The sequence below is a fragment of the Pseudorca crassidens genome, chromosome 2 (genome assembly GCF_039906515.1).
Source record: "Pseudorca crassidens isolate mPseCra1 chromosome 2, mPseCra1.hap1, whole genome shotgun sequence".
NCBI lineage: Eukaryota > Metazoa > Chordata > Mammalia > Artiodactyla > Delphinidae > Pseudorca > Pseudorca crassidens.
This window is the reverse complement of record NC_090297.1, coordinates 81,620,528-81,635,293: the sequence shown is the minus strand read 5'-3', so window position 1 is coordinate 81,635,293 and position 14,766 is coordinate 81,620,528. Positions and strand designations below refer to the sequence as shown.

Sequence of the window (14,766 nt, the reverse complement as noted above, 5' to 3'; positions counted from 1 at the left end):
ACAAGCTGCAATATTTTTTATATCACTCAGTTCTAAGTCTTCTAATTTTCATAATTTCTTCAACGGGCCATGAATAGCAAGAAGGTTGATTTTAAAATTTCAAACATACATGATTTGGGGGTGGGGGGGCGGGGTTGTTATATATAACTTAATTATACTGTGGTCTGAGAAGGTGATATGTATGACACAAATATTTTTATCTTTGTTAAAATTCATGCTTTCTGGCAGAGTGAGGTAACAAATTATAAATGTTCTACGAGTGCCTGAAAGAATGTGAATTCTCAAATTGTTGGCTACAGGCTTCCATACATACATCCATTAGATCAAGATTATTAATCACTCAACTCTTCAGCTTCTTACTTTTTTGTTGCTTAATCTCACAATTCTAGTAAATGTGTAAAAGTGTTCCCTGTATGGTTACAGATTTGTTCATTGAAATTTTGTTTTAAGTATTTTGGGACTAAATTATTAAATAGAAGTTTAGAATCTTTATAGCTTCCTGCTTAAGTGTTACCTAAACATTATATATATGAGTCCTTTTTAACTCTAGTAATGCTTGTTGCACTTAGAACTATTCTGTGTGATATTAATATAGCTATACCTACTTTGTTTTGGTGACTATTTGCCTGAAACATTTCTTTTCATCCCTTTGAGTTCATCTTTTCTGTATCCTTATGTGGTTCTTTTTTTCTTTTTTTTTTTTTACAACATTGTGTTTAATTTCTGCTGTACAGCAAAGTGACTCAGTTATTCATATATATTTTTCATATTCTTTATCATTATGGTTTATTACAGAATATTGAATATAGTTCCCTGTCCTATAGGTAGGACTGTGTTGTTTATCCTGTGTCCTTATGTTTTAAGTATGTCTCTTATAAACAGCATAAAGCTCAACAACCTCCGCCTTTATACTGGTTTTTTAATCCATTATGATTAATCATCACCCAAAGAAAAGTCTTTGCAAAGGTTTTGATCTTTCATTTTCAGAATGCCTATCTTCATTCTAGTTCCTCAAAAAGCTCCAAGAGTCTTCATGTCACATCTTTACCTAAAAATCTCAATTGCCTATTTATCCTCTCCAGGTTAAAACACAAATCTTTTGGCATAAAACACAAAGCCATTTAGTCTGGACCAAGCCTGTCTTTTTCCTCAAATCCTACTACACCTGTCCATTTATAAGTACACAAAACTCCTAGTGTTCTTCAGAAATGATGTTCTTTTTTTTTTGTTGTTTTGTTTTTTTTTGTTTTGCGGTACGCGGGCCTCTCACTGTTGTGGCCTCTCCCGTTGCGGAGCACAGGCTCCAGACGCACAGGCTCAGCGGCCATGGCTCACGGGCCCATCCACTCCGCGGCATGTGGGATCTTTCCGGACCAGGGCACGAACGCGTGTCCCCTGCAGCGGCAGGCGGACTCCCAACCACTGTGCCACCAGGGAAGCCCAGAAATGATGTTCTTTTATACTTCTATGACTTTGCACACGCTGTCCAGAACGTGTCCATCCCTACTTATTCACCTTATGACAGCGTAGTCAATACCCTACCCTAAAAATCATCTCTTGTATAAGTTCTACAGAGAGAACTAGTCACTCTTTCTCTGTACGTTTTTTTAGCTACATTGTAAGGCTTGTCTTCATGTATTATTATCTTATTATTTTAAATTATCATGTATAAAAAGCTCACCTGGGTAAGTAAAGCCTGAATTTCAGAATATTTAATCACACAGTTTACATTTACAATAGCTACATTTGTTAGTGTTTATTATTTACAAAGCACCTTACATTTCTTTTTTCATTTATTCCTCACATCAAGACAATATCATCTTGACTTAATAGATGAACAAACTGAGGTTCAAGAAGGTTAAATAGTTTTCCCAAGGTAACGAAGTCACTTAGAGGTAAAAACTGGCTGTTTGACTCCAAAACCTAAACATTTCCCCTAAGTAATATTGCCTACCAAATATATATTGTAAGCTGAACTATACTAACCAAATACTGCTGAGAAAATGTTCTTCCAAACTCATTTTAATGAAAAAATGACATAGATGGGTTTTGAGCAGTTTTTAGAAGTTTAAATGCACACACAAATATTTATCTATGTATGACAACTTTTCAAAAAACACTTTCTTCATAACATTTATATAATAGAAGAAATTTTTAAAACATATTTTTGTTGCCAGAGAAGATAAAAATGCAAATTATGATTTTACCCTGTGTAAAAGCTGCTATAATTACATTATTATACTGTAAAATCTCCTTAAACTAAAAAATTTTTCATCTTTATTAGTTTAAAAGTTAACATTCAAAGTTAATGGTGATATGGTCAAAGCTAACTAGAAAACTTTATCTTAAGATATGGTTTATACAAAATAGATATTTTTGCATTACTTATGTATTCCTAAAGGAAGAATAACCACACTTTCTCATGAATTTAATTTCAGAAATAAGTAAGTATCATTTCATTGATAATCATTATCGGGCTTTAAGGAATTAATCCCAATTCAAAATGTCAATACCATAAAGTCCACATGTGAAATTTTTAATCAAAAATTTTAAAAAGTTAACGGACAAAAAAGAACATTAAATTTTCTACTGCCAAATTTCTGAAATTTTTTCACTTCAAAAACTAAGTAGAATTTTAAACAGGTACTATATTCTTTGTTTCTCCCCTACAAAAACAATTATTTGCTTTAAAAACACATACCTCTTTCCTTGTTTACTTTGTTCAAATAAGTCTACCTTCAGCTTTATACATTCCTCTTGGGACTTCTGCAAACTCTGTTCCTTTTCAGTCACCATTTTCTGACTCTGCTGTAATTTATCTTCTGCCTCTCTATAAAATAAAGATACTTTTAAAGGCTGTTGAAGAGATTGTTTCAGGTAAGCAAGAAATAGTTCAACATCAGGAATTCTATTAGTTTAAATCACTGAGTTAAGAGAAACAAATATTTAACAAGAGAAAGACAAAAGGCATATTCATCACTTGTGAACTATTAGTTTTCATAAGGAATAAAAGGATACTTCTATCAGATGATAAATATATCTGAAATAAAAGATTATATCCTATTTAATGATCAGACACTAGAAGTATTAGATATATTTCAGAAACTAGATAAGTATGACTGTTATCACCACTATATCCAGTGATTTTTCTGACAGTTGCAAAAAGCTAAAATGAAAATGTAGTAAGTATAAATTTTGGAAAAGAAAGACAAAATTCTTTTTTTTTGCTGATAATATCATTAGCTACCTGGAAAACCCCAGGAGAATCAAAACAAAAATTAGAATTAATTAAAGGTATGACAAATAGTCCAATTACAAAATAATTATAGTATTATACAAAAAGCAGTAGCCTTCCTATATACTATCAATGAACAGAACAAGAACAAATTCACAACAACCAAAAATATAAAATACCTAGGAATAAACTTAACATGTATTACAAAGAAAATTATGAAATTCTGATGATCATGAGAGATGACTTTAGTGTGCATCAGAATCATCTGCAGGACTTGTTAAAACACAGATTGCTGGGTCCCACCTCCCAGAGTTTGTGACTCCATAAGTCTGAGACAGGAACTGAGATCTGCATTTCTTACAAGTTCCCAGATGATGCTCATACTGCTGGTCCCAAAACTACTCTTTTGAGAATCACTAAAATGGAGCAATATGCTATTTAGTATGCATATATTTCTCATTTTATTCATAGCAGAAGAGGAAGATAAATTATAAAGTGCCTGATTCCTTGTATTTTATTTCTTGAACTCCCATCGAAGTACTGAGTACATATTACTATGTAGGGCAACAAGCAAACTAATTCATATTAATGAAAACACATAAATAAGCATCTCAGCTTAGATTTAGTCTTTTTTAGCCCCTATATACTGCATGTATCCTGCAGCCAAGAGGAGTTATGATGGACTGAAAACAGAATCAACAAGTTCTAACTAAGACAGTCTATACACCAATATGGATTTATTGGGGTGGGGGACAAATTTTAACAAGATACGTCAAAAAGTAAAAGTAGAAAATAAATATTTTAAAGCTGTAAGTTTTACCTCAAAACTTTATCTTGGGCTGAAACTTCTGCTTCCAAATTTATAATCTGTTCTTCTAAGATTGGTACAATGACTGCCTGTTGTTGAGCAGATTCAAGCATAGAAACCTAAAACAAATAACTTTTAGAGCACTTTCTTCACAAAATAAATTAATCGACTTTGTCCTTAGTTTCTTTTACCATCTGACAGGGGTTCAGTAGAACTCCCCAGTCATTGTTCATTGTTTGTGAAGCTCATCTTATCTATCAATTTATATGGGCATGTCATCATCACAAGCTAGTCTCAGCATGTAAGCTCCTGCCATTACCCTCAACTTAACATCCCAAGTTAACTGGTTAGTTATTTGGCGAAAAAAAGAGAACCTCTACAGACTAATTTAAAGATAAATTTATCTAAAAAGATAAATTTCACATACATTAGAAAATTAAATTTCAAAATCACATAAAAATACTTACTGAACCTTGTTGTTATTTAAAACCTAATTTTAGAATACATGCTTACTAGAGAAAACCTAGAAAATACAGAAAAGCATAGTAATCCTACAACTTGGAATATGAAGAGTGTAGGATGGTAGAAATCCACAACCTAAATGGTATCTGGAAAAGAATACCAGTAAGAGAACTAATTATCCCCCCGAAAAGGAAGCATGAGATAATAGTACAGGGCAGGGATGAGGTCCAGGATAGAAAACTTGGGATATAGTTCTAACTCTGTTGATGAGTCCCTCCTTTTCCTACTCTCAGAACACCAAGAGTCACATGATGGCCTACCAAGAAGAGATAGAAAGTTATTATTATTATCTGGAGAATTGAACAGGAAAGGTTTGAGACTCTTGAGACATTACATGGAATGATGAGCAGGGATGAGGAAGAGTTAAAAACAAAGAGATTAATAAGGAACAGTCAGCTTCTAGCTTCCTACCCCACCTCATTTGGGACTACCCCACAGGTAAGAAATCAAAGGATTCTTTGCTGGAGAAACTCAAGAGCTCCAAAGAAAAAGACTTCACATATGGATGTTGGATGGGGGAAGGGAGATATCTCTCTACAAAAGAGCCATCTTCTCAACCATCACCAACAAATGAAGCCCAATGGACAACAAACTTCACCTTTGCACAGAGAGCTTCCAAAGAGCATTTAAGTGCCTTCTCTTAAATACAAATAGCCAAAACACCAATATCTGAAAGCTTCTATCACAAAAGTCAGAGGTCAAAACAAAAGAAAAAAGCAACTGGCAGCAGCCAGGCAAACATATACACACACACAAACACACAGAATCATTAAATCTTCAGAGAGCTATGAGAAGATACTGCATCAGGATGTTATTAAATACAAAACAATCAGAGAAAATGAAAAAGCTCCAGAAAATGAAAAATTATGAAAGCCAAAAATAAAAGATTCAATAGGATGACAATGTTGAGGAAATCACAGAAAAAGTATCACAGGAAGACAAAGAGATGGAAAATACCAGGAAAAAACTTGAAAGATTTAGAGTACCAATCCAGGTTAGGAAAGATAGAAGAAAGAAAACAGAGTGAAGAAAATTATCAAAGATTACATAAGAAAAAATTCAGGGACCAAAGGACACAAGATTTCAGCCTAAAAGGGTCTTCATGTACCCAGCGCAATAAATAACAGAGGTCTATTCCTAAAAACATAAGTGGAAAAACAAATGAAAAAATATATTACCCACTAGGAAAAGTAATTCACAATGGTATCAGATGCTTTAGAGACAAACTGGAGGATAGAAGACAAGAAAGCAATGTCCTAAACATTCTGAGGTAAAATAATTTTCAACCTAGAATTCAATCAAGTGTGGGGGAGAACTTAAGAAATTTCAGACAGACAAGGAAGCTACCAGAAACATGCTCCAACTAAAGAAAGAGCAAACCAAGAAAAATGACATGGGATCAAGGAAACAATAGACCCAACCTAGAAAAACATCAAAGAGAAGTCCCAGGAGAGCAGCTGGGCAGCAGGTCTGAAGGGCAATAAGCTCAGAGAGAACGAGATGACAGTCTCCAGAAGTGTTAACTACTGTACAGACACTGCTAAAAGGTAAATTATGAATATGTTGATCGGTACAATGGGGAATTTCAGCAAAAGGTTTCCAACAGTAGCACATATGCAAAATCAAAGCTAAGACCTGCCCTGGAAAAGGCAGCCTCCCTAAAAAATATTTCATCAGGCAATTTAGAAAAAGCTGAGATGGGAAGTAAAACACAAATATCTCTTACTGCCTAGAATAAACACTGGTGTATTTACATGCTCAAAGAAAGGAACAAAATGCTAATAGTTCAGTAATTATTAGCAAAACTCTTTTAATATCTCTTAGACTTTAAATAATTAAGCCTCTATGACTTTAAAAAGAATCTACAGTTGATTAAAAAATTAAAATACAATTAATAAACAGAAAAGGTAAACAGACACAACAAAAGAAATCTAAATGACACACTGAAAAGGTAAACTTCACAAGAAATCAAGAAAAACAAAATAATTTTCCCTCAAAGATATTTAAAAATATAGATATGTTTAAAAAAATAATAATACGGAATGTAGACAGAGTGCAATAAATGCCTGAAAAAATTATTTCCCTGTGATTTGACCATTCTGGAAATCTAACCTAGAAATAATCCCAAACAACAAAAAAGTTTTATGTTCACTGAAGCATTTTTTCTCCTTAGGCTCAATAGTACTTTGTTTTGTTTGAAAAGTACAAAATAAAGACCTCCCATAACTCTACTACTTAAAACAATACATTGAAAAAGTAAATAGTGAAAGTTTCACTATGACCCTCCAACCGTTTCCAAAGTTATCAACAATATTGTGGAGCAGTCCTTCTGTCCCTATATTGATATATGTCATATGCATATCTATATACATACACACACATAGACACGTGCTCATTTTATAAAAAACAAAACAGATTATTGTGTGTGTGCATGTATGTGTATGTGTTTTGCTCTGTAATGTTTTTCTACCACTAAATATTTTAGGTAAGTTTTTGAGTGTTGACTGTGCAGACACCATTCTAAGTGCCTCTACATATATCATTTAAACCTTACAAACTTCTATAAAAGTCAAACAACTTTGCATTTACCTTAAAAAAAAAAGCTTAGTAGCAATCCATTATATGGATATATCATAATTTACTTTACCATGTCTCTGTTATTGGACATTTTGGTTTCTTCTAATTTTTTGTATACCAATCATATAGAAAAATATAGGAAACCACATAAACAGGGGAGCTATTAATTAAATTATGGTATACTCACATAAGGAAACATAATACTACCATAAAAAATGATTGTTGGGGACTTCCTTGGTGGTCTAGTGGTAAAGAATCCGCCTTCCAACACAGGGGACACAGGTTCGATCCCTGGTTGGGGAACTAAGATCCCACATGCCGCAGGGCAACTAAGCCCGTGCACCACAACTATTGAGCTTGTGCGCCTCAACAAGAGAGCCCGTATGCCACAAACTACAGAGCCCATGCACCCTGGAGCCCCACGTGCTATAACCAGAGAGAAGCCCAAGCACCACAACTAGACAGAAACCCAAGCAGACCATGTACCGTAACAAAAAGATCCCGCATGCCTCAACAAAGATCCCGTGTGCCACAAAGACCTGATGCAGCCAAAAAAAAAATAAGGAAAATAAATAAATAAATAAAATAAATATTAAAAAAAAGAAGTCATATTAAAAATGATTGTTGGAAAAGCTACGTAAATGCATCCAAAACTGCTTAGACTATGTAAGAAGTATAATACAATTCCAGGAAAAAAAAAACTATTCAAACATGTAATATTTAACTATGTAATAAACCAATAAAAGCAGTTTCTAGATGGTGGAAACTGGGTTATCTTTCTCCCTTTTCTTTTCTCTATTTTTGAAGTTTTCAGCAATGAGAATGTATTATTTTAAGAAGAAAGATAAGTAAGCTATATATTTCCTTTGTACACAAAGTAAAACCACACAAATTGATAATCTTAAGATTTTAAGAAGTTCTGAATTATCTAAATGCATAGGCTATACAAGTTCCCCTAAATAATTTTCAGATATTAAATTTACATAAAATTGATTCTATAACATGTTGATACTATATCATAATAAAAATTATTATACATAACACATTAAGGCAATACAAGGAATATTTTCCAATTATAAATCTTAAGATGATTACAATTATTTTCTGTTGGCATAGTCACCACTTCAAGAAACATACTTTTGCTCTTGACTGTGTCAATTCAAAGTGGACAGACTCTATTTTAGTCATTAAAGAATGATTCTGTGAGACCAAACAAGCATTCTGTTGCCTAAGATTATTAAGTTTCTCTCGAAGACTTTTGATTTCCTGATCCACAGGGGTAGAAGATGAAAAAGACATCTGAAAAATGAAAAAGAACAATTTATTTTGAATTATTTCATTAAGCATTACATGTAATTAATGGAAATAATGAACAATTATCAATAAAATGACTAAGTAGCTCAGAAAAATGGGTTAAGATATTCAGTCAGTGTTGGTGAGGATATGAGACAATCAGCACTCTCTCCTCCACTGCTGGTGAACATGTACATAAATAAGTTCAGCCTGGAAAACAGTGGTATACTTTGGAAAAGTTCTTGGTATTATCCAGTAAAGCTGAACATGCTAAGACTCAACAATACTACTCCTGGGTATAAATCTGATAGAAACTTTTACACTTTTGCACCTGAAGATTAAAGACATAAAAATGATAAGAAATGAAATGCCCACAAACAACAAAATGGATAAATTATTATTTAACCGTTTGTATATTTCTATTATACTCTTTTGAATATATATTTTACAATAAATTATTTTAATTTTCATGGGAGTTGAGGTTTTCAAAACATTTAATTTTATTTTTTTGAATAATATATTTATGCAATTCAGAGTCAGAATTATATATTTTTAAAAAGTACATACAGAAGTATCATTCCCATCTTTAGTAGATAGGTAACCATTTTTACAAGTTTCTTGTTTATAAATTTTTATATAACATCAATCAGCAAAAAATAGGAAACTCCTTATATAGGAGAGTCATTAATTAAGTTAGGATCTTAAACCTAGTCTTCTAGTGTTTCCATACGCATATACAAGCAATACAAATTACCCACCCCGCCCCCAATAGCTCCTAATACAAAACCAGAAGAGTATGTATGTTATTCTGCACCTTGCATTTTTCACTTGAACAACATATCCTGGCAATCCCTCCACAATCAATTCACTGAGAAACTCCTATTCTTTTTTTTTTTTTAACCCCCTTAGCTGCAGTTTCTATTGCATGCTTATTCAACCAACTAGACAAATGAGATACTTCTAGTCTTCTGTTATGACAAACAATGCCTTGTTTTGTACTTATACAGGTACTTTTCCAGAAATGGGATTTCCAAGTTAAGGGTAAACGCATTTGTGGTTTTGGTAAATATTACCAAATGCCTCTCCACTGAGGTTGTATCACTTTGCATTTCTACCAGCAATGTATGAGAATGCCTATTTCCCCCTAATATCACCAACAAAATAGTGTCAAATATCTGGATGTTTAATATTCTGGTAGTGAATTTCTCTTATTGTGACTGAGATTGAACATCTTTTTATTTGTTTTAATTTCCTTTTCCATTCATGTCTTTTGCCCATATTTCCATTGGGTTGATGATTTTTCCTTATTTCTAGGAGCTTTTTACATATCAAAGAGATTAGCCCTTTATCTTTAATAAGCATTACCAATATTTTTCCCCCTCTGATTTGTCATGTAACCTGTGATTCTGCTTAGGGTAAAACACAATGATTTCAATGTTTTTATATATAATAAAAACAATCAGCAATTTGAATTAGGGTAGAGATCAAATTTCCCAAAATTACATAATCTTTGTAGACATGGAATTTGAATTCATTTTCTAAAATGTAGGCTCAGATAGCTTCATCAAACAGCTTCCTTACAAAAAGAAAATCTCTCAACTGCTGGCTTTCTGAGGTGGGAAGAGGAAATTTTTATCAAGAAAGAGTACGATGTACATATGCAACCATATGTATATATGCATGCTGTCAATGGGGTAATAAAAAATAGGAGGAAGAGCGTGGAAAAAGAGATAAAAGGGTTGAGTAAGGAAGAGGAGTATACATAGGGAGATAGATAATACGGCCAAATAAAAAAGAGGGAGAGTGAGTTCAAGACCAGGAAAGATGTCTAAAATCATCCACAAAATTTAGAGATAATGAATGGAACACCTGATCCAGGCTAAACAGTAAGTACACTTTAACCACTTAATAAGCCATGATTACCTATTACGTACATGGTACAGTACTAAAATCAAGGGGGTTACAATTTACTTGAGAAAACAAGATTAACTGCAAAAAGGTAATAAACATAGAAGTTTTAAAATAGAGTAATACACCAAAATAACTGCTCTCTTGTTAGGACAGAACAAGAACCATTATATTTAAATTCAAAGAGTCTGGAGTACTAAAAACTATGGAAAACATGAATAAGGTATTTGAAGAAAGAATTCAAAGAAAAAGCATTTTAAGTAGACAGGTCTAAAACTAAAACTACTTTTAAGTAGGCAGGTCTAAAAATAATAACCTTATCTCTTGGCTTTTTTTGAAAATCAGTACCACTATTGGGCATTTTACAAACTTTTTTATAAGGTGAGTAATTCAAAAGTCCAAGCTGGCTAGGCTGAGAAAGATCTTCCAGAACGAGCCTTTCAGACCTTGAGAGATTAGAGGCATAACCAGAATTTTCACGTGGGCTAACACTAGAAAAAAAAGAAAAAATACATTTTAGTTCTTAGGTACTTTAAGTATTCACTCTAAATTTCTATACATTAAATAAGAAAACCGAAAGAAAAGCACCTGAAATGTTGCTGAAAATCAGATTCCAGAAATGAACTTAAGGCATTTCAACTAAATTTTTAAATAAACCATAATTAGTTTTAAACTAGCAATCTATGTTTCTGGAGCCTCTATGCTAGGATTACTTAAGATTCAAAAAACAGCCATAATAATAAAAGATTAATTAAGCCTACACATATATTTTATACTCTGAGTCCTAATATATTCTTTAAATTTTATTTATTTATTTTTATTTTTGGCTGCGCTGGGTCTTCGTTGCTGCGCACGGGCTTTCTCTAGTTGTGGTGAGCGGGGGCTACTCTTCGTTGCGGTGCACGAGCTTCTCATTGTGGTGGCTTCTCTTGTTGCGGAGCACAGGCTCTAGGCGTGCAGGCTTCAGTAGTTGTGGCACGCAGGCTCAGTAGTTGTGGCTCGTTGGCTCTAGAGCACAGGCTCAAAATTTGTGGTGCATGGGCTTAGTTACTCCACGGCATATGGGATCTTCCCGGACCAGGGCCTGAACCCGTGTCTCCTGCATTGGCAGGCGAAGTCTTAACCACTGTGCCACCAGGGACTGAGTCCTAATATATTAAAGGTCTTAATATGTAAGTGCTTCTCTAATAGTTCTTTTTCCTAAACTGAAAGTTATACTCAAATTATTTTTTTTTAATTATAGAACATTATTCTCTACTCTGGACACATCAGAAACACATCATATAATAATGATATTCACACATTTTACATTCATAAATTAAAGTCCTACTCAGAATTGTACATGTAATTTTACTCACTCACCTAGATAACTCTTCCCCTAAACTCCGCAAACTCCATTCTGTTATCTTTAGTTCACGTCTTAAGGAAGCAACATTTGCCAGCAAACTTTCTTCTTCATTGTCTTTATTATAGTAGTCTGAGGAACTAGACTCCATTTCCTAAAAAAAGAAATGAATTTCTTATACCTTGCCTGAAAGAATCTGTGGTGTCAGTCAAAATACTCTCACACTAAGTAAATTTTAACTCATTATTTTTCTATTTCAAATGTTGTGAAATCTTTCATGGTTAATTTAAAACAAAGCAAAATGAAACAAAACACCCAGCAACAATGAATTTCTCAGCGTGTTAAGCTATAATGGAAAGTTCAACAGAATTTCAGTGAATCAATTTTTCATTATAGCCAGGGACTAGTTATTAAAGTTCCCCTTTTCTAAGCATCTTTAATCTTCTAACAATTGTGTAGACTAAGTGTTTTTATTCCATGTTAAAGATGAAGAAACTAAGAATGAGACAAATAACTTGCTCAAGGTCACACAAACTGTAAATGGTGGAACCAATATTTGAACCTAGGTCATCAGGATCCAAAGATCTTTCAATTATGTCTCACTGTAGTTTTCTTATTTATTATAGATTTTCAATATGAAGTGTTCAAACTTACATAATCATGTTACAGCTGTGAACATCTGACAAAACTGGTATCATTACAGTCATTCATATTTTCTTTTTTTTTCTATTTTTTTTTTTTTTTGGCTGCGTTGGGTCTTTGTTGCTGCATGGGCTTTCTCTAGTTGCAAGCGGGGGCTACCCTTCATTGCGGTGCACAGGCTTCTCATTGCAGTGGCTTCTCTTGTTGCAGAGCATGGGCTCTAGGCGCACGGGCTTTAGTAGTTGTGGCACATGGGCTCAGTAGTTGTGGCTCACGGGCTCAGTAGTTGTGGCACACAGGCTCAGTAGCTGTGGCACACGGGCTTAGCTGCTCCGTGGCATGTGGGATCTTCCCGGACCAGGGCTTGAACCCGTGTCCCCTGCATTGGCAGGCGGATTCTTAACCACTGCGCCACCAGGGAAGGCCTCATATTTTCTTAAAGGTAATTTATTATCACAGAAAGCTTATCCCCATCTCCCATTCGCCATGGTTAGAAAATTTAAAACCACACACTCACATTCACATCACAACCACAGAGATCAAAATGACATTTAGCAGGTTAACTCACAGAAATATATGAAGAAAAGCTTTTGTTTCTTCAACTGATCGGTATCTCAAGGGTTGTGAAATTCTCTACTAAGTAGCTTTGCACATAAAAAATCATGATAAAGTACCGCCTTTTACTGTTAATTAATATACATAATTATCATGAATTAATAATACAATTAAGATGAAGGCTTTATAATCTCTACTACTCCTATACATCTTCTTGCATAATCTTAAAATTACATTCCTCTTTCAGATACTATTTACCTTTGTCATTGTGGCATCTCTTTCATCACCCTTCTAGAATTCTGACCACATCTCAAGCTCCAAAAGGTTAGGAGTCCTGTGTATTATTTTCAGGACTATAAGGCACTTAGTGAAACTCAACATTTTCAATGAATAAATGATTACTAAACTGCCCTTCCTTCCCCTCACCTAGCTAAAATAATATGACAAATTCATTCCACACTCAAAATTTCTCAGATGTAGGGAGGAAGATTAAAAAGAAAACTCTCACCTTATTGGAAGAAACTGGCAGGAAATTAAATGAGACGCTATGGAATCTTAGTAGAGAAAATGTTTCTATCCTCTTTCCTCTTTTGTTTCCACAAATTTGCTTCTGCTTAAATAAGAAGACTCTCCCAAACACAAGTCAATGGTTAAGGTCCCCATTCTGCTTTCTTTGCAACATCTCTAGTTCCCTACAGGATGGTGAAAGAAAAAAGGGTTACGAACATTCAGGCAAATTCTAAAATGCCATTCGACATTGTTTCGACTAAATCAGGTTTATGTCCAACATCTTCTGTATATTTTCATGTAAGAATTCTCTAACCCTTCTGAAGTATCAATGAAAACGTTTGCTATGCAAACATATTTTCATTTTCCTAGTAGGCCATTTATTATCTTTAAAAAAAGATTCCTGGGACTTCCCCGGCAGTCCAGTGATTAAGACTCTGCGCTTCTACTGCAGGGGGCGCAGGATGGATACCTGCCAGCGATACCCGCCTGCCACGAGGTGCGGCCATTTATTTTAAATTAATTAATTAATTAAATAAATAAAGATTCCTCCTCCCTTCAACTGACACTAGTTATGAAGTCTAGCTTCATTGCCTGTACATACGTGGAAAAGCACATCCGGCTACAGACAGGTCCTGCCTTCTTTTGGCCCTAGTAACAATGCTTTTGTAGGTATACACACGCACACCCATCACACCGAAAAACAAGTGTTCATTATACTCCCTGTATGTAAAAAGATGGGCTGTAGTCGAAAAGTATTCCTCATTTTGGAAGGAGGTCATGGCTTTATATAGTACTGTCTTGTACCAAGAACGCTCAATTTGACAGAATTGGCCCTTCGTTCATCTGGAAGAAGTGGAGGAAAACATGACAGCTTCCTTTCCGGTTTTTCGTCAACTAAAATACAACCCTGCAGAGCAGCGTGCGCAGCGAGGGCGAGGACCAGACGAAACGCATCCAAGCATACCGACAGGGAAAGGAACAAAACTCCTTCAGGTAGGCGGGTTTCCACCCTCCAGGGGCAGTCGCTCACCACCCAAGTCATAGTTGTGAGAGAGACCCACCGACGACGGCGCACGCCGCGCTCTCCGCTGCGTTCGGAAACTTCGGACCCTCTGCCGGACCCCAAGCGTGGAACCCCAGACACACCACGCAGGAAACTAGCGAACCCCAGATGGCCCGAGGTCAAACCGCCGCGGGAGCCGTTGAGGACGCCCCGCCCCGCCGCAGCCCCGCCCCCCGCGAAGACTCTGCGTGAAGCGACGCCGGACGCGCGGGGCCTGTTGGGGATTGTGGTCTGCGAGCGCGTCCGAGCCTGCCCACCCGGAACTACATTTCCCACAATTACCGCCAAGACGCCCATTGGTGTGAGGG

General features: G+C 35.1%; 1 protein-coding gene across 9 annotated transcripts in view; it reads right to left on the bottom strand.

The window, feature by feature from the left end:
- Window positions 1-14,766, bottom strand: part of CCDC18 (coiled-coil domain containing 18) — a 135,100-nt gene that overhangs the window by 119,688 nt on the left and 646 nt on the right. For 7 of the 9 annotated variants that reach the window (XR_010940947.1, XM_067726922.1, XM_067726919.1 and 4 more), the window contains exons 1-7: window positions 14,457-14,625; window positions 13,394-13,577; window positions 11,706-11,842; window positions 10,660-10,834; window positions 8,280-8,441; window positions 4,056-4,162; window positions 2,702-2,830 (exon numbers count right to left, since the gene is read on the bottom strand). Coding sequence is in view for 8 of the 9 variants with exons in the window: in XM_067726922.1 (XP_067583023.1) it covers window positions 2,702-2,830; window positions 4,056-4,162; window positions 8,280-8,441; window positions 10,660-10,834; window positions 11,706-11,839 (707 nt within the window). In the remaining variant the exon portion in view is untranslated. Of the gene's footprint in view, window positions 1-2,701; window positions 2,831-4,055; window positions 4,163-8,279; window positions 8,442-10,659; window positions 10,835-11,705; window positions 11,843-13,393; window positions 13,578-14,456; window positions 14,626-14,766 lie in introns of those variants that run through there. The other 2 variants (XM_067726924.1, XM_067726920.1) reach the window with 2 other exon arrangements.